Source organism: Nomascus leucogenys, chromosome 1a (genome assembly GCF_006542625.1).
Source record: "Nomascus leucogenys isolate Asia chromosome 1a, Asia_NLE_v1, whole genome shotgun sequence".
Lineage (NCBI taxonomy): Eukaryota > Metazoa > Chordata > Mammalia > Primates > Hylobatidae > Nomascus > Nomascus leucogenys.
This window is the reverse complement of record NC_044381.1, coordinates 43,378,271-43,399,675: the sequence shown is the minus strand read 5'-3', so window position 1 is coordinate 43,399,675 and position 21,405 is coordinate 43,378,271. Positions and strand designations below refer to the sequence as shown.

The window sequence follows — 21,405 nt, the reverse complement described above, 5'->3', positions numbered from 1 at the left end:
TACTTTTTTCTCTTTCAGCTAGTTGAGCATTATTCTTATAAAGCAGATGGTTTGTTAAGAGTTCTTACTGTCCCATGTCAAAAAATCGGCACACAGGGTGAGTTCCCGAGACACTGGAGTCTCAGCGTTTGAGGTATCAGTGACAATCAGCCTCCTTTTAGACTTAGCTGATTGCAGATCTGGGTTGGATGAGGACTTCTTTTTATGGGTTGATTAATAATGATATCAGAGCACTCCAATTTTGTATATCATGAATCAAAAAATAGCCAGTTGCTTTAACTTTAAAAAAATTGTAATTTATTTGTCTTCATTGCATGCGGGAAAAAGTAAAAGAGGGTCGAAAGAAGTACCTGCAGAAAGCGTGCTCACTTCTCAAGCAGCAGCACATCCTGATCTCATTGATTGATCTGCAGTGGGGAGGGGAAGGAAGTGGTTTCCACAGATACAGCAGTAATTGTCCATGCTCTCTCTAACCAGGAAATGTTAATTTTGGAGGCCGTCCACAACTTCCAGGTTCCCATCCTGCGGTAAGTGTCACTAGAAATACCACTGAATGAGAAGCTGTTGCATATTTCACAAATGAAAAGCATGTTTTAGCTAGTAGGAGTAGTGGGCATTGATATTTTGATTGCCCTTCAAAACATACTCTGTGATGAGCTGGGATTGCTAGTGAGTGTTAGGCAGAATCAGCCTCCTGTTAGTGATAAACTAACCACATTTTCTTTTCTTTTTTTCTTTTTCTTTTTTTTTTTTTTTTGGAGATGGAGTCTCACTCTGTCACCCTGACTGTAGTGCAGTGGTGCAATCACGGCTCACTGCAACCTCTGCCTCCCAGGTTCAAGCCATTCTCATGCCTCAGCCTCCCAAGTAGCTGGGATTACAGGTGCCTGCCATCACACCTGGCTAATTTTTGTATTTTTTAGTAGAGATGAGGTTTTGCCATTTTTGTCAGGCTGGTCTCAAATTTCTGGCCTCAAGTTATCCTCCTGCTTCAAACTCCCAAAGTGCTGGGATTACAGGCGTGAGCCACCACACCCTGCCTAGCCACATTCTCTTAACTTCTTGAGTAGATGAAATACTCTTCATTTTTGGAGAATATACACAATGCGAATGAAACCCAATATTAAATCAGAAGTAGGCCTCTTGCAATATTTGAGAAATGGGAACATATTTTTTAACTTCATCCTTGAGCCGTCTATGTTAACACACGTGTAATTCACAGGACCCCAGATCTCTCTTCCCTCCTGCCTGTTAGGAGGTCAGGTACAGATTTATGCTCTAAGCATGAATTATTTTCCCGCTCTTTTCTTGGGGCTTCATATGGACTTTTTTTTTTTGAGATGAAGTCTTGCTCTGTCGCCCAGGCTGGAGTGCAGTGGCGCAATCTCCGCTCACTGCAAGCTCCGCCTCCCGGGTTCATGCCATTCTCCTGCCTCAGCCTTGCGAGTAGCTGGGACTACAGGTGCCTGCCACCACGCCCGGCTAATTTTTTTGTATTTTTAGTAGAGACGGGGTTTCACCATGTTAGCCAGGATGGTCTCGATCTCCTGACCTTGTGATCCACCCGCCTCGGCCTCCCAAAGTGTTGGGATTACAGGCGTGAGCCACCACGCCCGGCCCATGTGGACTTTTTATGCCCTTTAATGCCATCTGTGAAGTGTGCCTTCTGCACCTCACTTTTTGCCTGGTAACCCTTGAAAAACAAAATCTGCAGAAAGCCATATATACATCCTGCCTCCAGTAGGCACAATTGGCTGCCCAGGAGCTGAGCCCAGGTTGAAACAGGGGAGGTCGTCCAGGGGCAGCACTTGTTATCAAATGCAGGGAACATGAATTTGCTAAAATACCAGTGAACTTTGGGATCAAAATGTAATGCCTTTATGGAAGTGTGACTTTATTTTGCCCTTTACAGGGCTCACAGGCCTGGCAACTCTACCTTAATATTATAGGCTCCATGAGACAGATCCATACACCCTTCAGATGGATGAGGGCTTAGGGCTGAGAACTCCTAAAAGAATGTCAAGCCCTGTGTTTAGCCATCATCACCCAATGGCTACAAGAAGTTAGATATTTTGGAATAACTTTTTAATTGACTGGTAAAAAACATACGAAAAAAATGCAGAGGCCCTGCGTGTACAACTCAATTAATTTCCACAAAGTTTTCCACCATGGATCCAGCATCCACCATGAAGAAGCAACACAACTGAGCACTTAGATCTACTTGTAGTTTCTTTAGGGTGGTTTGTCTTAAGCTTGCGACTTAATAATTCCACATGAAGCACGAGCTAGTGAATGTAACAGCTCTAATTTTGTAGCCTTCAGTGGAACATATTTCCCAAATATATTTCTAGATCCTTCTCCCCAAGTGGCAGGCCCTTCCAGAAACCTTCCCAATGATCAGGTGTTGCCCTTGGTAGATTTCATTGGCAGGGGCAGGAGGGGGTTAGTGGTGCGATTATAGAAGCAAGTTTAAGTAGCATGTCATGGAAGGGATCCTGTATTTGTTTTCTGAAACATTTACTGTTCCTCTTTGCCATTGTGGTTTCTAGACTTGGTCAGCGGGTGGAATAATCTCAAGAATCAAATCATACTCCTTCCCAAAGCCTGGCCACAGAAAGGTGCTAAAGCATCCCTTGCTTGCTGTCCAACTAAGTGGTAGGACCAACCCGCACTCAGCTCCCGCCCGCCCAGCCTGCCCTGCGTGTGCGCTGCCCCCCCCATCTCTTGCCACTCTGCTTCCAGGCCTCTTAGCCCTTGCTCACACCTGCCATTCCTGGGCAGCCGCGCCCCAGGTACATCATGTGCTTTTCATGTGGGTCCTCAGTCTGTCAGCTGGAAGTCCATCAGTGTGAGCATGCTTTCTGTGCTCAAGCATCATTTTAAAGTCATTTCAGTTGGCGTCATCTGTCATAGCTAATTATCATGTCGGAAAATCTTTTCAAAGATGGCCCACTTACTTTTTGGTGGCCAGACTCACGTGTTGCAGTGTTCTGGTAATTGATTATGTAAGTTACGTTGCGACGGAGGGAACGCCAAGGTTTTGTGAGGTGCGCTGCACAGTGAGGTCAGGCAGTGCATGGTAACTTCATTATGGCTTAGACGTCTAACACAGAACTGCAAATGTGACATGTAAAGAAGAGGTGTAATCTGAGGACTAGAAAAACCAGTTTTCTTTTTGAGGCAGTAATGTTGACATCTCATTGATTTCCATGTTTTGTTCTATTATTGGATTTTGAGGGAAAATAAAAATAAGTTCTTTTTCATGACTTTTATTTATAATGACTCATTTATTCCTTCCCCCAAAATATGTATATATAATGTGTTTGAATTGCTTTTTTTTCATTCTACTTTTATTATCAGTGGGGTAAAATTGATTCTTTTATCAGTAATTCTTTTTATTTTCATATTAATTGGTGTTTTTACAGACATTTTAGCATACAATTGAGCATCCACTCATGAAGTAGATTGCTTAAAGTATTTACTAGAAACAACAGAAATAAAAGACATAAAACCCCTGAGATTTTATTTAATAGTAATTTTCCAGGTTTACTCATCATGTTCTCAATCATGTTGACCATAGAACAGAAAGATTTAATGCAGTGTTTGAGAGGAAGAAAAGGTATATTTTACACTTGAATAAAATAACTATGTCTGTTTTTCATGTTTATCCAAGGCAAAACACCCCCACAGATTACTCACAGTGGCTAAAGAAATACCTAGAAAATAAGTTTTAGCGCATCTTTAGACTACAGGAGAACATGTTGGAAAAAAGTTGAAGAAAATATCAGTGACCACCTAAAAATAAACAAATATATGTGTAGATAAAAACCATAACATCATCAAAAGAGAAATGAGAAACTGAGAGTAAGAAGCACTAATGCTGACACATAGGTTAATAGCTTTAGTATACAAAGAGATTCTATAAATCATTAAGAAAAATATTAACTGTCTACTAGGATAATTGGCAGGGAATATCAGTAGTAGTTTATAGTAAAGCAAATATAAATAATTCTTAAACATATGAAATGTTGTTTTACTTCATGAGAAGAGAAATGCAAGTTAAAACTATGGTGCTTAACTGTGTCCACCTATGAAACTGATCCAAATTTTAAAAGCTTGATAACACTGTAGTAAAGGCATGGTAGATAAGCACTTTCACTCTTCCTTGGGGAAGTCTGAAATGATGCAATCTGTAAGAAAGGCTCTGCAATTTTATTTCTAAGTACGTACAGATATTCTTGCATTTATGTGAAATCATGTACACGTGAAGGTGTTTTTTCCAAAGCTGTGTAATTGACAAAGTCTGATAATAATTTAAATGCCTATCAATGGAAAACAAATGAAATTGGTTACAGTAAAATTGCTACTATGGGAGGCAGCTGAGATCTAGAATTGTTTTCAAAATATAATTTTAACTGTAAAAGACAATGTCATGCACACACACATACACATACATATATACAGAATGTGTTGATACCATATAGAGTATCCTGGAAAAATACAGAAGATACTGGCAATGCTGGTTGCCTCTGGAGTAAGAGATGGGAATGTTAAGAAATCCCACTTTTCATTGTAAACTCTATTGTATCTTTTTAAATTTGGACCTGTTAAAAAATTTTAATCAATATTTTAAAACAGAAAATTAAATAGTAGAGAGTAATTAATCTGATTAATATTGTGAAAATACCTTTCTGGCAAAAAAACAAAAAGTTTGCTTTCTATTTAAGTTTATAAGAACTGTAAAGTATACATTGAATTTTTTTATAGAAATAAGAAACTGGGAATAAGTATTACTAATGATGACACGTATATAAGGCCAAAAATATTGACAGATAATTTTTAAAAGATCAAGGATGTATGGTTTAAGCTATAGATTAAAAATATTTTAATTGCTTATCAGAAATATTTTAGAGCTAATATGTATATTTTCACAAACACATGGGGAACTTTCCGTTAGGTAATCAGTCATGAGAAAAGAATTGTGAGAATTATGTCAAATGTCCCATCATGTTAGCTAAGAGATAAATAACTTTCTTGAACTTGTTAATTTGCTCAGTATAAATAGTTGTTTTAATAATTCAGGCACAAAAAATACATGTTAGAACTTGAATTACCTATAGCATCTAGATAGTTAATGAAAAGTATGTTTCAATTTGAAGATGATTATGAATCAGACAATTTAAATTTTTCATAAAATTACTAACAGGCTGATGCATTTTAAATTTGTCTTTAGAAATTAGTAGCACACTGCCAAGCGCAGTGGCTCACGCCTATAATCCCAGCACTTTGGGAGGCCGAGGCGGGTGGATCACTTGAGGTCAGGAGTTCGAGACTAGCCTGGCCAATATGGTGAAAACTCGTCTCTATTAAAAATACAAAAATTAACCAGGTGTGGTGGCACATGCTTATAATCCCAGCTACTCAGGAGGCTGAAGCAGGAAAATCACTTAAGCCTGGGAGGCGGAGATTGCAGAGATCGTGCCACTGCCCTCCAGCCTGGGCAACAGAGCGAGACTCTGTCTCAAAAAAAAAAAAAAAAAAAAGAAATTAGTAACATACTTATAAAATATAAACAAAATTAACTTAAGAATACAACTAGTAGTCTTTAAATGAATTAAACCCCTCCCAGTATTAGTCCTGGAATTTCTTTCTCTGCTGCTTTAAGCACAGAACCTCATCCTTCTTTTATGGAAAATAGGTGGAAATTGAACAGCAACATCCCTAAAAAGACTTCCAGGGAACTTTTCAGCTTTGCATTTCAAAGGCACATCCCCTAAGAGGATTAAACTGAAATGTGTCCCAGAATTTCCAATTAAAACCCATTTTTCATGTTTTATTCCAACACATACATTGGTGATTATAATATTTTAAAACTTACATTTAAGTACAGGGCTCAGTGGGAAGAGAAAAAAGAAAGAAACATCCTCAAGTCATACCCTTTTGTTTGGTAATGCCTTAGTAGACCAGATCCTTGAGAAAATGTGTTTTCATATAATTATAAAGGAACAGATTTTAGATCTTCGCTGTAGGAGAAGAGTAATTGCAGAGGTCCAGTGTTATTTTCATTGATCTCAGAGCAAGGCTAATAGTAGCCTATTCCCCAGCCAACAGTCTGCCCTCGCCTGTGGGGGTCTGCTGAACCAGGGTAATTCCACCAAAAAAAGGAAACCACACCTAGTTTATTGCAGCCAATATTTCTAAAGCCAACTGGCTCTTTTGTCACTATTATTGCGATGACTAATGACTGTATTGTCATCTGCATTACTGCTGTTGCCTAATTTGAAAATGGCCCAAGAATCTGGGAGTAAAAATTAAGATCTAGTAAATGGATGTTAGGACACTTGGCAATACTCTGGAAGCAGGAAACTCTGAATGGGCCTATCAGTTCCATAGACCAATAATTTTTTCCTCTTTTGTTCACTTTTGGATCCCCAGCTTTTAAACATAGGCACTCAAAGAATACTTGTCAAATACATTTTCTATTCGCAGTTAAACCTTACCAATAGGAAATCAGGGATAATAATATATAACTGGACTTATTATTGCAGAGTGATGTCCTTACCTGAATTTATAAAATTTAAAGAAAAGTCATCAGTTGTTCTTTAGGAAGGTAGAAAGCTAAGGTGGCTAATGCCATCTAGTGGTGGACTGCGGGTTTGGCCTGTTCTGAGTACTGGCAAAAATGAAGAAAATGGAATGGTCAACATTTCATTTACACCTTGTTGCTCACTGTGCAGGACAGATGACACTTATTGATTGGGACAGAATGGATCTCTCAAATGCAAACATAAAGAATAAAAGGTTAATAGTAATGTAGACCGGAAATATATTTTTTATTAAAATTAAATGTCATTACGTTTTTTAAAAATAGTATTTTTACAATTTATCATTATGCCACTGTTCTCATTCTTTACAAACTCCTCAAATTTTTCTTTTTAACTGAGCATTTTCTTTTAGAGGTTGTTTTGGTTATTGTTCTACTGAGTGGCATATTCACCAAGTGTTTTGGGACAGATGAAGCATGGATTTTGCATCTTCATCTTTATCATAAAGTAACTACTGTTCTTTTAACTGACTCAGTAGGAAACCTCCCATTTCTTCCACATTTTTCCAATTGTGGCATCTTTCTTTGCTCAAGTCCTGTTAGTCACCAGAAAGAGATAGGGGCAGGGAGCCCAGGGATCTGGGTAGGAGAGAGTTGATGTGGGGTTATTGAAAGACAGGAGGGTTCTTTGTGGCTTGGCTGAAAAGGCTCATAATCACATAGTGGTCTGTGTTGGGCAGCATGGAAATGAAGCCCCAAGCTTTCTTGGCTATAAACATGGAGTTCTAATTTCTGAGGAAGATCTTCCCATCTGTTTCCCTGTCCATAAGCCAAGATAGACTAGGGGTGAACAACACCCTGCTAGTGAGAGTATAAATTATTCGTGCCCAGGGGTTTAGATTCTGTGTGTCCATCGCTACTAATTCTTACTCATTCCTGACACCCTAGTATCCCTTTCAGCATATTTTGACAACCCCGTCTCTGTTTTAAAATTATTCCTTGCAGGATTCATATGTCAGGGAATTGCGTTCTGGTTTAATTGGAACAAGTCATTTGAAAGTCCTCCTGGTCTGGAGAACATTCTGTGAGGGTAGAGAGGCTGCAACCCCAGGACAATGTCCTCAGTGGGAGGGACAGGAGGTCTTATGTCAAGAAGGGGTGATGGTCCCTCTCCTCACCAGTGATGGCTAGTCTGAGGACATCCTTTAATTCCATGTCTGTTCAAGTTTTGTCTTTGGATCTCAGAATGTGCCTGCCTGCAGGGAAAATCAAAGGAGTTGAAACGACAGTAAATATTAACCTTGAAAGAGACTTTTAAAAAAAAAAAGAAACTATTTTCAGCCTAGAATTGGTTGCGGGAGAGAACTGGGCAAAAGAGGAGGATGGAAAGCCTAGGGAATCACCCAGTTTCTGTCAGGACAGTTTTCCAGAGGCAGTATAATTATATTATAAATCAGAAGTGAAACCATAGCACAGTCCTGCAATCATATGTAAATGTTTAAAAGAATAGATTGTCATTTGGAATTATTCATTCTTATTTCTCTTCATTAGCATACAGGCTTGAGAGAGAGCTAATTTTTAAAGCACATTAGTTTATACTTCACATCTCCTAGTTTTTAGAAGTGATTTTCATTCATTCACCCATCCATTCATTCATGTGTTTGTTCAACACATTTTTATTGAGCGTCCCTGTGGACATGGCACAGTTCCGAGTGCGGTGAATAAATGTCTCCCGCTCCTTGAACTTATATTCTATTTTTATTCTTGATGTATCATAGTTACTTCTGTTACTCAGTTCAGTAAAAGTGCTGAGATACTCTGTGACAAAATGGATCCCATCGACATCATTTTTACAGATAAGATCAGATGTCCTTTAGCCTCGTCAACGGGCTCGGGCCATGGTGAGCAATGTCTGCCTCTGAAGTGCTCAGCAGACCGTGTGAAAGAAGAAAGTCCGGGTGTTTGGAAACAATGGCTGAGTGGCGGTAGTGGTGCATTGTGACCTCATTATTCTGCTTTTGGTTTCTCGCCTTGTAATACGAATAAGGCACATGAGGATTTAGTGTGTGTCACAAGATAAGTGACTGTCACGTTAAGCTTAATGTCTTTCTTTAACTTTCTCCAAAATCTGGCAGTATCTCATTTCTTCGTGGCCAGTGTTTGGGCACTGAAAAGGTCAATCGATACATAGAATTGCGACTCAACTCACGCTGAAAAAAAAAAAGCATCTGAATCATGGTTCTCCTGTGAATTAAATTTAGTAGCAAGAATTTTGTTTTACTTTGGAAGAAAGGGTGGGTCAGGAAAACTCAAGATAGAGACTTTCAAAAGGGAAAGTCCTTAGGATAATGAGTAGATTTCCCCCCCCCCCCCAGTTGTTTCATGATATAAACTGATGTGGATCAAATAAATAATAGGGAAGGTTGCTGTTAACAGGCTGCATAACTTTGTCTCAGATATGCCTCTATTACCTGCTGTGGGCATTAGAAAGACTTGCCTTCCTTCAGCTGCACAAAGAGGAGCCCCCGTCTCACAGGGGTACTGATTTCCAGCATTAGCCGTGGCAGCTGGAGCATTGCTGGCCTAGGTGGCAGCAACTGGCCTTCCCTTGGGACCTGTAGTCACTGACCAGTGCCACCCTCTGCCATCCACCCCAATGCTGCTGCATCTCCACCGAAGATAAAGACTTGGGTGGAGACTTGGAAAACATACGTGCATTGGAGTTGGGAAGTAGGTAGGAGCAGCTGATGAGTACTAATTTTCCTCTTTAAATAATGTCCATGTAATATGAAATTGAAGAGCATGAGTTAAAGGAGGAAAATGCTTCCAAGGCAAACATGCAAATCATCAGCGATCTTTGGTAGGTGGGAATAGGATGTGCAAGGGGGTGAGTGAGGAAGCAGCTCTATCCAGGCCAGTAGAGTTGACTCTCACCACACCTTCTGAACACCTCACAGGGTCCCTTGAGTTGTAGCAGCACAAGCTTGCTTTAGCCCTTGCAAGATCCAAATAATTGCCCGAAGAATGAGATCAGCCTTATTTTCTTCCTTGTTTTTCATTATTCTTTCCTTTGTCTTTCCTGCAAAAGTTAAACTGTGATTATTGGAAAATGAAAATAATTATGCAGATCAACTTAACAGTTGTGTGGATGAATAAAAATGACCTGTTGTCCTTTCTGTACTTTAGCCGTCCCCTGCCCAAGGGAACCAGCAAGAGAGTACCGTGTCGTTCAATCCATATGAGCCAGAACTTGCACCCTGGGCTGCAGAAAAAGGTGAGACTTGCTTTCATTCAAGGGGCATTCACAGAGCAAAGCGCGTGGTAACTTGTAAGTTTGTAGAGTTGGTTCACGAATCCACCCCATGTCCATGATTGCAATACAGCCACAGTTAGCCATGGAGACACTCACATCTAGTGGCAGGCAGCAGGCACCACATGCCCATGAGCAGTGGTGGTGCTATTGAATGAAATGGTCTTTCCCACCTCCCTCACCCAGTGACGTTGGAAATGTCCCTGCCGCTCTTCAGAATTTCTCATCCCTTGCAACATTGATGCTACTCTGAGTTCACACTCCCATGAAGATCATGTTCTTGGAAGGATGAATCCTGGTGTGGGGTCCAGCACCGGGTTGTATGTTTCTTGACTGCATTGCAGGCCCCCAGAGAGAAGCCCTACCCATGGACACAGAGGTGTACGAGAGCCCCTACGCAGACCCCGAGGAGATCAGGCCCAAGGAGGTTTACCTGGACCGAAAGCTGCTGACGCTGGAAGATAAAGAACTGGGCTCTGGTAATTTTGGAACTGTGAAAAAAGGCTACTACCAAATGAAAAAGTAAGTTGCTATGCTCCACCAGTCTCACCCTCACATGAGCTCAGGTTCTAGACACGACTGAGAATAATAAAATGTAAACTGGCATGACTAAACCCTTTTTTTATTAATGCTACCATTCTTGTTAATTTCTGGTACTATTATAATGAAATAATCCATTACCTTTAATGGCAAAAACTGCAATTACTTTTGCACCAACCTAATAGTACATGCATCTTATGGAAAATGAGGAAATTGAAACAAGCAGAAACATAAGAAAATAAAAACATCAATCTCTGGCATGGTGGCTCATGCCTGTAATCTTAGCAATTTGGGAGGCTGGGGTGGGAGGATTGTTTGAGGCCTGGAGTTTAAGACCAGCCTGGGCAACACAGCAAGACCCTGTCTCTAAAAAAAAAAAAAAAATTAAAAAATTAGCCAGGCATGGTAGTGCACACCTATAGTTCCATCCACTCAAGAGGCCAAGAGGTCAAGGCTGCAGTGACCCATGATTGCACCACTGCACTCCAGCCTGGGTAACAAAGCAAGGCCTGGTTTCAAAAAACAAAACAAAAAAAAAGAAAAGAAAAGAAGAACATCATATTTCTATAATACCATCCCAACACTACTACTGTTAACTAAACGTTACTACTGTTAACTAACCTTATTGTTTGTATTTTTAGATCTTTATTTGTACACACACATTATTTAATTAAAATAAAATCATTCCATTATAACAATACAGTTTTTACATGTATTTAATTTTATAGTCATTTTTCTCACTATGAAAATTATTGATTCCAAATATGATTAGTATAATTATTTATTGGCTTTATCCTATGATTTCAAATAACAATACATATTATACAACAGTTAAAATTGCTAAATTTTGAAAATATCTTTGTATTTCTTTTGGTCTTTAGAAGGTACCCAACACAGAATGTACAAGTAAAACTACTGGTTTCTAAAGTCCTTTGAAATACACCCTCTGTTTGAATTGGTATGATACTAATATAAATGTGGTTGGATTTAGTAGCTTCATGGTATTTCAAATTTAAGAGATTTTTGTAAAAAAAAAAATTTCATGAGTAGGTAATTTATATGATTCAAGGGTTAAAAATACAGACAAGAATATACATAGACATGCGTGCTTTCCAGCTGGGTGCCGTGGCTCACGCCTATAATCCCAGCACTTTGGGAGGCCAAGGCAGGTTGATCACCTGAGGTCTGGAGTTGGAGACCAGCCTTGCCAACATGGTAAAACCCCGTCTCTACTAAAAATACAAAAAATTAGCTGGGTGTGGTGGCACATACCTGTAGTCCCAACTACTCAGGAGGCTGAGGCAGGAGAATTGCTTGAACCTGGGAGGAAGAGGTTGCAGTGAGCCAAGATCACACCATTGCACTCCAGCCTGGGCAACAAGAGTGAAACTCTGTCTCAAAAAAAAAAAGAGAAAGAAAGAAAAAAGAAATGCTTGCTTTCCAATCTGTCCCTTCCATTTGTTTTTGTGCATGTGTGTGTGTGTGTATATACATATATACACACACAAATAGACATACATATATGTATGCACACACGAACATACACACATGCATACATTTACAAGTATATACATGCGCACATATATACACACACAATCAAAATTGGTTGTGATACTTATTTTAAAATATGTTTGTATATCACAGTCATTTCATACAATGAGTAAAAATGTTTCTGTATGAATCATGAGCTTTAGGTTGTGATCTTTATTCTGTGCTTAAATTTGTGAATTAACATAGACATGACTGTGGACATAATTTCAACTAGAGAGTTTGGAGAGAGGAGAGGCTCTCTCGGTCAATTTGGGGCAAAATGATGTCTTTACAATACTGAGTCTTTCAATCTATAAACACAGCCCATCTCTCCATTTACTAGGTCTTCTTCAGCCTCTCTCAGGAGAGTTGTTTACCTTTTCAATGTATTACATTGAAATGTATGCTTTTAAATTCTGCACCTAGAAATTCACTTTCAACGTTTATGAAAGGCATTTTATATTCACATTCATTACACGTAATCTGAGATGGTGAATCCCAAGATGTTACAGGAATTCATGCATGTCATCGTTGATGAAGTTTATTTACAAGTTATTTAAATATTTTACAGTTTAGGGTTTTTGCTTGGTTGGGACATTCTTCAGTACTGTTCTTCACCATTCTTTTTATTTTATTTTATTTTTTAGAAACAGGGTTTCACTGTGTCACCCAGGCTGGAGTGAAGTGGCAAGAAGCTCACTGCAGCCTTGAACTCCTGAGTCCAAGTGATTCTCCCATCTCAGCTTCCCGAGAAGCTGGGACTACAGGCTTGCACTGTCACGCCTGGGTGATTTTTTTTAGAGATGGGGGTCTCACTATGTTGCCCAGGCTGACCTTGAACTTCTGGCCTCAAGCAATCCTCCCCTTTCAACCACCCAAAGTGTTGGGATTATCAGCATGAGCCACCATGCCCAGCCCCCACCATTCTTTTTAGTAATGGGGTATTACTCTCATTGTCTATAAAATAAGGGAATATAGGTTGGAAGGCCAGCCATCCATTATAGGCTTCTGAAGACACATTGCCACTCTGTGGCAGGTATTTCCATGGGACTGTTTCCGCATGGGGATTATGCTTCACAGGAGAAGATTATCTAGAAGTGAGGCATTTTGGAAAGTTTCCTGTGTGTTATGATTTCTCTTGCAGAGTTGTGAAAACAGTGGCTGTGAAAATACTGAAAAATGAGGCCAATGACCCTGCTCTTAAAAATGAGTTATTAGCAGAAGCAAATGTCATGCAGCAGCTGGACAACCCGTATATCGTGCGCATGATCGGGATATGTGAGGCCGAGTCCTGGATGCTGGTTATGGAGATGGCAGAACTTGGTCCCCTCAATAAGTATTTGCAGCAGAACAGGTATTGTCAGGTGCCGCCACAGGCCTGGAAGCTTTCCCCTAAGGGACAGGGCCCACCTCTGGATGGGCTGAGCAGCCTGATTTCCTTGGGAAGCCTTCCCACCCTCCTGTGCCTTCCCTTATTGGTCCATACTCAGGGACCTTGACAGAGGGACAGAGGGAGACACAGTCTTTGGATTCAGCTCTGTTAGCTCTAGTTGTTCAGAGAAGAACTCATTTGACAGTTTTGTCTTTCTTTTCTTCCTGTACTCGTTCAGTCTTGGCCTAATGATAGACTCAGGCTCAGAATATCTTGACATGAAATCTCCTTTCTCACTGGGAAGAACACTTGCTTTTTAAAGAAACATTTAAAATAAGTGCTTTTCTAAGAGGTGACAGTTAGGTCTTATCTGTTTGGCTGACCTTATGTTCTCATGAGTAATGACTTCTGAAAATACCAATCACTGCTAATTGATTACATCCATCAAGGGAATAATCGTGTTCTTCTCATCTAAAGCTGTTGTCTTACTTGGAGTAAGACAAAATGATGGCCACCGAGGAGCTTGCCTCATTTGCTGTGCTCATTTGCTGTGTTGCGTTTGTACTTAGATTGTCTCTTTAGTCTCCATGGAAGGGAGGTGTTCTTACCCTTACTTTGTAGGTGAGAAACTGAGACTCAGGGTTAGTTTTGTGACCTGTGTGATACTGGAACAAGGATTTGAGGTGGTGCCTGGCTGTCTGTGAGCCAGGCCTGACTACTCTGTTATACTGCATTTCTTGAAATTCCAAGCATGCCAGGAAACTCAATCCCATTGAACACCAGGAGAACATGGCATTGAGTCCTGAAGAGCTATATGCTAACAAAGTTATTTGTCACCACTTGTGAGTTTTGTTGTTTAAGAAGAGGGATGGAGTAGATTCACCCACTGCCTGCGTGAGGAGCATGGTTGTTTGTTGTGAAATGGGTCACCGTCTGTTATAGCTGATGAGATCATTATGACTTTCAGACATGTCAAGGATAAGAACATCATAGAACTGGTTCATCAGGTTTCCATGGGCATGAAGTATTTGGAGGAGTGCAATTTTGTGCACAGAGATCTGGCTGCAAGAAATGTGTTGCTAGTTACTCAACATTATGCCAAGATCAGTGATTTCGGACTTTCCAAAGCACTGCGTGCTGACGAAAGCTACTACAAGGTAAGTACAACTTAGCTAATATTCAGAGCAGCAGGTGGTAAAAAATACAAGATAAATGTACGTTTTCTTTATTTTATTATTGGTATGGTTTCAAAAAGCAATTTTGCTACTTAAAAATAACTATGTAAGAAATGTTCTTATAATCTTGATTTTACTGTTTAAAAAATAAAAATAATATATCACACCTTGAGATTTACTCAAAGTAGTATATTCCAAATTATGTTTCATGGAATGATCAGGAATCGAGGTATTAAGTGATGATTCGTTTTGAAAAAAGAAGAATGGGATTCCTTCATTAAGTTAATTTGAAAAGTTTGGATTGGACAGCTTGATTCTTGCAGGATTTCCCCAAAGCCCTTTTCATGCTACTCAACATTAGGAGTCTCAGTAGAGGGTTTACTGCACTGCATTTCTCAAACCAGATTCATCCATGGCATCCTTTTCTGATAGGACATTTCATAACATGTGGTGGAACACTGTTCCACAGCATGGAGCTATTGGAGCATGGAGCTATTGGAGCTTGGAGCTCCAGTACTGCAGCTTGGAGCTCCAATATTGCAGGATGGAGCTATTCCAAAATAACTTTCTAATGAACACCTACCTATACATGTAAAAGTTAGGAAGTGAAGATTTATCAGATAAACTCGTCATCTGTGTATGTCCACTACATATGTAGAAATTGTTCTATTGGCTTAACTGGTATCCAGAGGAGTTGAAGTGTCAAAAAATAAATGCAGTGCTGGAAAGAAGAGATCTAGATAGTTATGTGACTGAAGCTAAAAGAAATATGCCCCTTGGTTTGGTGAGGCAGAGATTATCAAGAATTAAGGGTGGACTTCCAGCAAAACATAAAGTAGAAACTAGTTCTGGGTGCAGGTTTGGACTTCCTAAAAAATAATTTCACAGTGACCAATCCCCTTGCTAATATGACTTGACCCCTCTTTGAACCCTCAAATGAACCAATAACAACTAAAAGAAGAAAAGATAAGAAAGCTCTATCTTCATATTAACTCATCTGTGGTGTATACCTAGGGTCTATGTTAACCAACTGGAAAATGTGATGGCACCAATCCCACTGAGTCAAAGAGGGTGCTCGAAGGCAGGTTAACAACCCTGCTAGTCTCTGGTGAAGTCCGCATGCTCAGAAATAGATGGCAGACCTTGAAAATCTACCTAGTGGGTGGCAGATAGGATCCTGTGTTTCATGCCCTGCAGTGGTCAGAGACCCCACCCTGAGTGCAATACTCACCCACTCACCTTTCCCTAAGAGGCAGTCCATGGACCAGTAGGTGATGGGGAATGGTGGACCTCGGCCAGCAAAGGGACTGCGTGAAGGGTGAGCCACAAGAACCAAGCTCCCAGGCAGGCAGGCAGACTCCACCATCTTGAGCACAAAGGCCAGGTGAGAGTACAGCAGGGGTCAGGCTGGCCCTCCTCACCCCATTCTTCATACAGTAGCTTCCCAGAAGGAAGCCCCTTCAGAGGTGAACCACCGTGAGAAGGGCATCAGCATGGGCCTGGATAGAAACAGCAGGGAAACGGAGCAAGGGAGACAGCAGCCTAGGATGACCAGCACGGGACATGCTGGAGAAAGAAGCCTATTGTAATGCTGGATGTACCTCATCATGATCATTAGAGAAAAGAAGACAGCCTGTCTGAAACAAGGACACAGAGGAGATAGAGAAAATGAAGCATGAAGGCTGGGCACCTTATCCACTGCTGTATAACAAATCACCCCAAACTTAGTGCCAAAAACACCACCAGGTGTTGGTTTCCTTGCCATCCTGCTGTGTGGGCAGGGCCAAGTAGGCAGGGTTCAGTGTGTCTGCTCACACAGGGGTTTGTATGGTGGCCCAAGGGACAGGAGGACCGTTTCCACTCTGCTCACTCACACTACTCAGCCACTGAGCAGCTGGTTAGACACAGCCCATGCTGGAGACCTCTGCGGGGCTACCAGCCAGCTCACCTGCACATGGCCTCTCCTTGGGGCCCCCTCACAGCATGGCAGCTGCAGGCTGCAGGCTGAGAGCAGTTACCCAAGAAGCAGGAAGTGGAGGCTGCCAGGCCTGTAAAGCCAGGCCCAGAAACTGCCTCAGGGTCACTTCCACCTGATCCTATTGGTCAGAGCAGCCAAGGCCACCGGCTTCAAAGGATGGGATAGATAGAACCACCCTTGCGAGGAGAAGTGTCAAAGAGTCAAAGAACATGGGGCCAATTCTAAAACTGCTGTAGATATTAAACAGCATACCATTAAAAAGTAAACTAAACTAAAAAGTAAACCAAAGATTGTCTTTGGACAATCAATGAAGAAAAAAAGCCACTAGGGAAATAAAAGCCATGTTGGAAGCAGCAAAAAGAGACAAAACTACCGAAAAGACAGGGTAGTGGAGGATTTCTGTATGAAAACAAAGCAAAGTGAAATGGAAAAGAATAAAAAGTGGGCCAGGTGTGGTGGCTCACGCCTGTAATCCCAGCACTTTGGGAGGCCGAGGTGGGTGGATTACCTGAGGTCAGGAGTTCGAGACTAGCCTGGCCAACATGGTGAAATCCCGTATCTACTAAAAATACAAAAATTAGCCAGGCATGGTGGCAGGCACCTGTAATCCCAGCTACTCGGGTGGCTGAGGCAGGAGAATTGCTTGAGCCCGGGAGGTGGAGGTTGCAGTGAGCTGAGATTGTGCCACTGCACTCTAGCCTGGCCAACAGAGCAAGACTCTATCTCAAAAAAAAAAAAAAAGAAAAAAAAAAAAACGTGAAACAAGATCAAAGAAAAGTGCTAGCTGTGGAAGCAAACGAACTCTGGCACTCGGGAAACCATGCATGGCAGCGTAGATTTGTGCAGCATTACGACTGAAAAACACAAGTGCTGTTTGATCCAGCAGCTCCTTCCGAGAGCAAACACACACATCTGGTAATGTGCACTCTAGCACAGGCTGCCGCGGCAAAAATCTGGAAACTGCCTGATGACTACTCTGCAGGGTTTGGTCCAATCAGTCATAGCAGATTCGCAGGAAGCTCACAATGCAACCCTTTTAAAAGTGACTTTATTTGCATGTGCTGACCTAGAAATATGTCTATTATACATGGTTAGGTAGAAAAACTAAAAAGTACCGTGCAAAAAGAATATGCCCCTAGTTTTATGACCAGAAAAAAGTATACACTACCTTTTTATGCATGTATCTAGGTTATTCTGAAGACAGCCTAACTTTTATTGCATTTAAGATTTGTCAAAGGTTTACTTTTTTCATCAGTTCAAAATTCAGAAGAAACTTGAAATAACATACATGGCTGTATTGTTCGTAACTTGTAAGATCAAAATTTTAAAATAGCACACAAGGTGATGGAAACAGAAGTATAATCAGTTGTATCATTTGGAAGAGAAGTGCCACGGCACCTTATGGTCTCCAGATTGATGTCCTGAATGTCTCCTTGTGATCCACTGTAGTGTCATGAAATCAGTTTTCACTGAAATCATGTCCCTCTCTCCACCCCAATGAGACCTCACACAGGTGACATCAGCAGAAGATAACCAGACTCCGCTGTGTGCCCCCTGAATCCCAAACCCAGAGAGAGGGTTTCGCTATGCAGTTTTGACCTCTGTACTAACACTTGCTTTTTAAAATTAGGAAATTAGAAAGCTTTGATCATTTTTTTAATGATGCTAGCAAACAGTGCATGCTAAAATAATTGACCTGGGTGGAGAACTGATCAAGGTGGACAACTAAATGCAACTAGTATATGCTCCTCCATGGAGAGGGACCAAAATAACAAGAACATATTCACACTTCCAATAGATGGTCTAAGAGAGAACACAGATGCAACCAAGGAGCGACAGGAAGCACCAAAAGCAAAGCACAGGGAAACAAGGCAGCCTGCTTGGCCAGGAATGACTGGGAGCTGGGAGAAGCTTCCAGATGTGGGGAAAGCATAAGTGAGAGATCCCCAGGGCTCCACATTCCAGCCAAGGACTTCTACAGTCCTAGCGACAGAAGAACACCTCAACCCACGTGGGCCTTAAGACTAACATAGGGAGCTGCCTAGGGATCACACAGAGGCATTGCTCCATAGAGGGAACTCACGCTGAGTCCAACAGGCTTCCAAGCTCTGAGTAGCTGCAGCTTGGTGCCGTACTGAGAACCAAGCCCCCCAAGGACTGCTTCTTGCCCTGGGACTATTGCTGATGCTGCCACCACCAGGCCAAGGACAGAGGGGAGAATGGACACCTTCACACACCCCAGGGACAGATCCCCCTGCTGCTGCAGGCTGCTGTGGGACTGAGACACAAGCAAATCACACCCCCTATCACTGGCTGCCTACACTGCTCCCCCTGAGAATGTCCTCAGCCTCCCCAGGAGCAGGCCCATAGCCAGTGCCATTCTGAGAGCCAAGCCTCCAAAGGTCTGTGTCCTTCTTTGGGCCAGGGCTGATGCTGCCACTGCTGGGCCACATAGGGAGAAGGGAGGCCAGGCACTTTCACATACCACAAAAGCAAATCCCACCACCACTGCTGAGGGCTGCTGTGGGACCAAGGCTCAAGGAGACTGCATATCCCACAGCTACCTGCCTACTCTGCACCTATTGAGAGTGGCCCTACCCTTTCTGGTGGCAGGCCTTCAGGGCAGCCACTGCTGGCAACCTAGAGACCACTCCTCCCTGCGTATCACAGCCAGCAGCTGAATGCACTACCAGAGAGCCTGAGCACAAGTCCATTGGCCTAGTCACATGCCCCAATACTTGCATGACATCCTGTTGCAGCCACTGCCAACACCAACATGGAACTTGGGTTCCAGTGAGTTGCCCTACCACTATTACTGCCATCACCCACATCACACCCACTGCCCAGGAACCCAAGAACCTGCCCACATGCCCAGCCACTGCAGCATCCAGACAATCTACCTGAAAGCCCAAGGGTCAGCCTGCTTGGACCTACTAACACCAGTGCTAGTGTATACCACCCTAGGGCCCAAGGACAGGCATACTCAGCTCACTGCTGTCACCACTGGGATCTGAAGACTGGCCCACCTAGCATCTTATTCACGGTACACCTTCACAACAGCCTCCACTAATAACCATACCCTAAGCCACTGAGAAAATCACAGATGTCACTGAGGCTGTTTATGGCCAAAGAAATTATACATAGATTAAATACTGCATTCACCCCAAATCAAACCCAAAGTGCCCTACATATATATACACAACAACATATATACATCTTCAGGAAAAAGACCTCCTCTAAAAAAGCAATTTCAAAAAATTGGAAGAAATGACTGTTATACCACATGGGCATATATCAATGTAAGAACACAGGAAACATGAAAAAGCAAGGAAATATGATACCTCCAAAGGAACACATAATTCTCCAGCAAAAAAAATCCCAATCAAAAAGAAATCCACAAAACCCCAGATGAAGAATTCAAAATATTGATTTTAAAGAAGGTAAATAAGATATAAGAGAATTCTGAAAAACAATGGAGAGAATTAAGAAAAACAGTTCGGGATATGAATGAGAAACTTATGAATGAAATAGATATCTTTAAAAGAACCAGACAAATTCTGGGACTAAAGATTCATTGAATGCAATAAAAAAAATACATCCCAAACTTTACCAATAGACTAGGTCAGGCAAAAGAAAGAATCTCAGAACTTGAAGACAGATCTTTTGAAACAATCTATTCAGACAAAAGTAAAGAGAAAAGAATAAAAAAGAATGAGCAAACTCTTCATGATATATGGGGCAGTGTAAAGCAACTGAATATTCAAATCATCACCAAGGGTGAAGAGAGAATGAAAGATTAGAAATCCTATTTAATGAAATATTAGATCAAAACTTCCCAAATATAACAACAAACCTAGACATCCAGATACAGGAGGACCAAAGGTCCCCAAACAGATACAATGCAAAATCATCTTCTCCACAGCACGTTATAATCAAACTACTTAAAGTCAAAGCCAAAGCAAAGATACTAAAAACAGCAAAAGAAAAGCTTCTAATCACCCATAAAGGAATCACCATTAGACTAACAGTGGATTTCTCAGCAGACACCTTACAGGCCAGGAGAGGAGGGGACGACATTTTCAAAGTGCTGAAAGAAAAATACTGCCACCCAAGGAGACCATGTCCAGCAAAACTATCCTTCATAAATAAAAGAAAAATAAAGCCTTTCCCAGGTAAGCAAACACTGAGGGAACTCATCACCACTAGACTGATCCTAGAAGAAATACTCAAAGGAATCCTAAACATGAAAGTAAAAGGACAATATTTATCATCATAAAAACACAAAAGTATAAAACTCACTGGTAAACCAAACATACAAATAATCCTGTTAAATAGTGGATGAAGAACATAGATAGACATTTCTCAAAAGAAGATATACGAATGGCTAACAGGTATATGAAAAAATGCTCAATATCACCAAACACGGGGAAATGCAAGTTACAAACACAATGAGATACCATCTTACCCCAGCTAGAATGGCTATCATTAAAAAGATTTTTAAAAAATGCTGGCAAAGATGCAGTAAAAAAGGGAACTCTTATACACTGTTTGTGGGAATGTAAATTGGTGTAGTCACTATGGAAAATAGTAGAGAGACTTCTCAAAACAAAAATAGGCTGGGCACGGTGGCTCACGCCTGTAATCCCAGCACTTTGGGAGGCCGAGGCAGGTGGATCACGAGGTCAGGAGATTGAGACCATCCTGGCTAACACGGTGAAACCCCATCTCTACTAAAAATACAAAAAATTAGCTGGACATGGTGATGGGCGCCTGTAGTCCCAGCTACTTGGGAGGCTGAGGCAGGAGAATGGTGTGAACCCGAGAGGCAGAGTTTGTAGTGAGCCGAGATTGCACCACTGCACTCCAGCCTGGGCAACAGAGCAAGACTCCGTCTCAAAACAAAACAAAACAAAACAAAAAAATCTACACATAGAATTACCATATGATCCAGCAATC

At 41.4% G+C, this 21,405-nt stretch overlaps 1 protein-coding gene across 1 annotated transcript in view; it reads left to right on the top strand.

The window, feature by feature from the left end:
- Positions 1–21,405, top strand: part of SYK (spleen associated tyrosine kinase) — a 96,965-nt gene that overhangs the window by 62,019 nt on the left and 13,541 nt on the right. Inside the window, exons 5-11 of the mRNA XM_030806372.1 lie at positions 19–97; positions 478–527; positions 2,550–2,618; positions 9,731–9,818; positions 10,199–10,376; positions 13,069–13,278; positions 14,264–14,453. Of these exons, the coding sequence (XP_030662232.1) occupies positions 19–97; positions 478–527; positions 2,550–2,618; positions 9,731–9,818; positions 10,199–10,376; positions 13,069–13,278; positions 14,264–14,453 (864 nt within the window). The remainder of the gene's footprint in view (positions 1–18; positions 98–477; positions 528–2,549; positions 2,619–9,730; positions 9,819–10,198; positions 10,377–13,068; positions 13,279–14,263; positions 14,454–21,405) is intronic.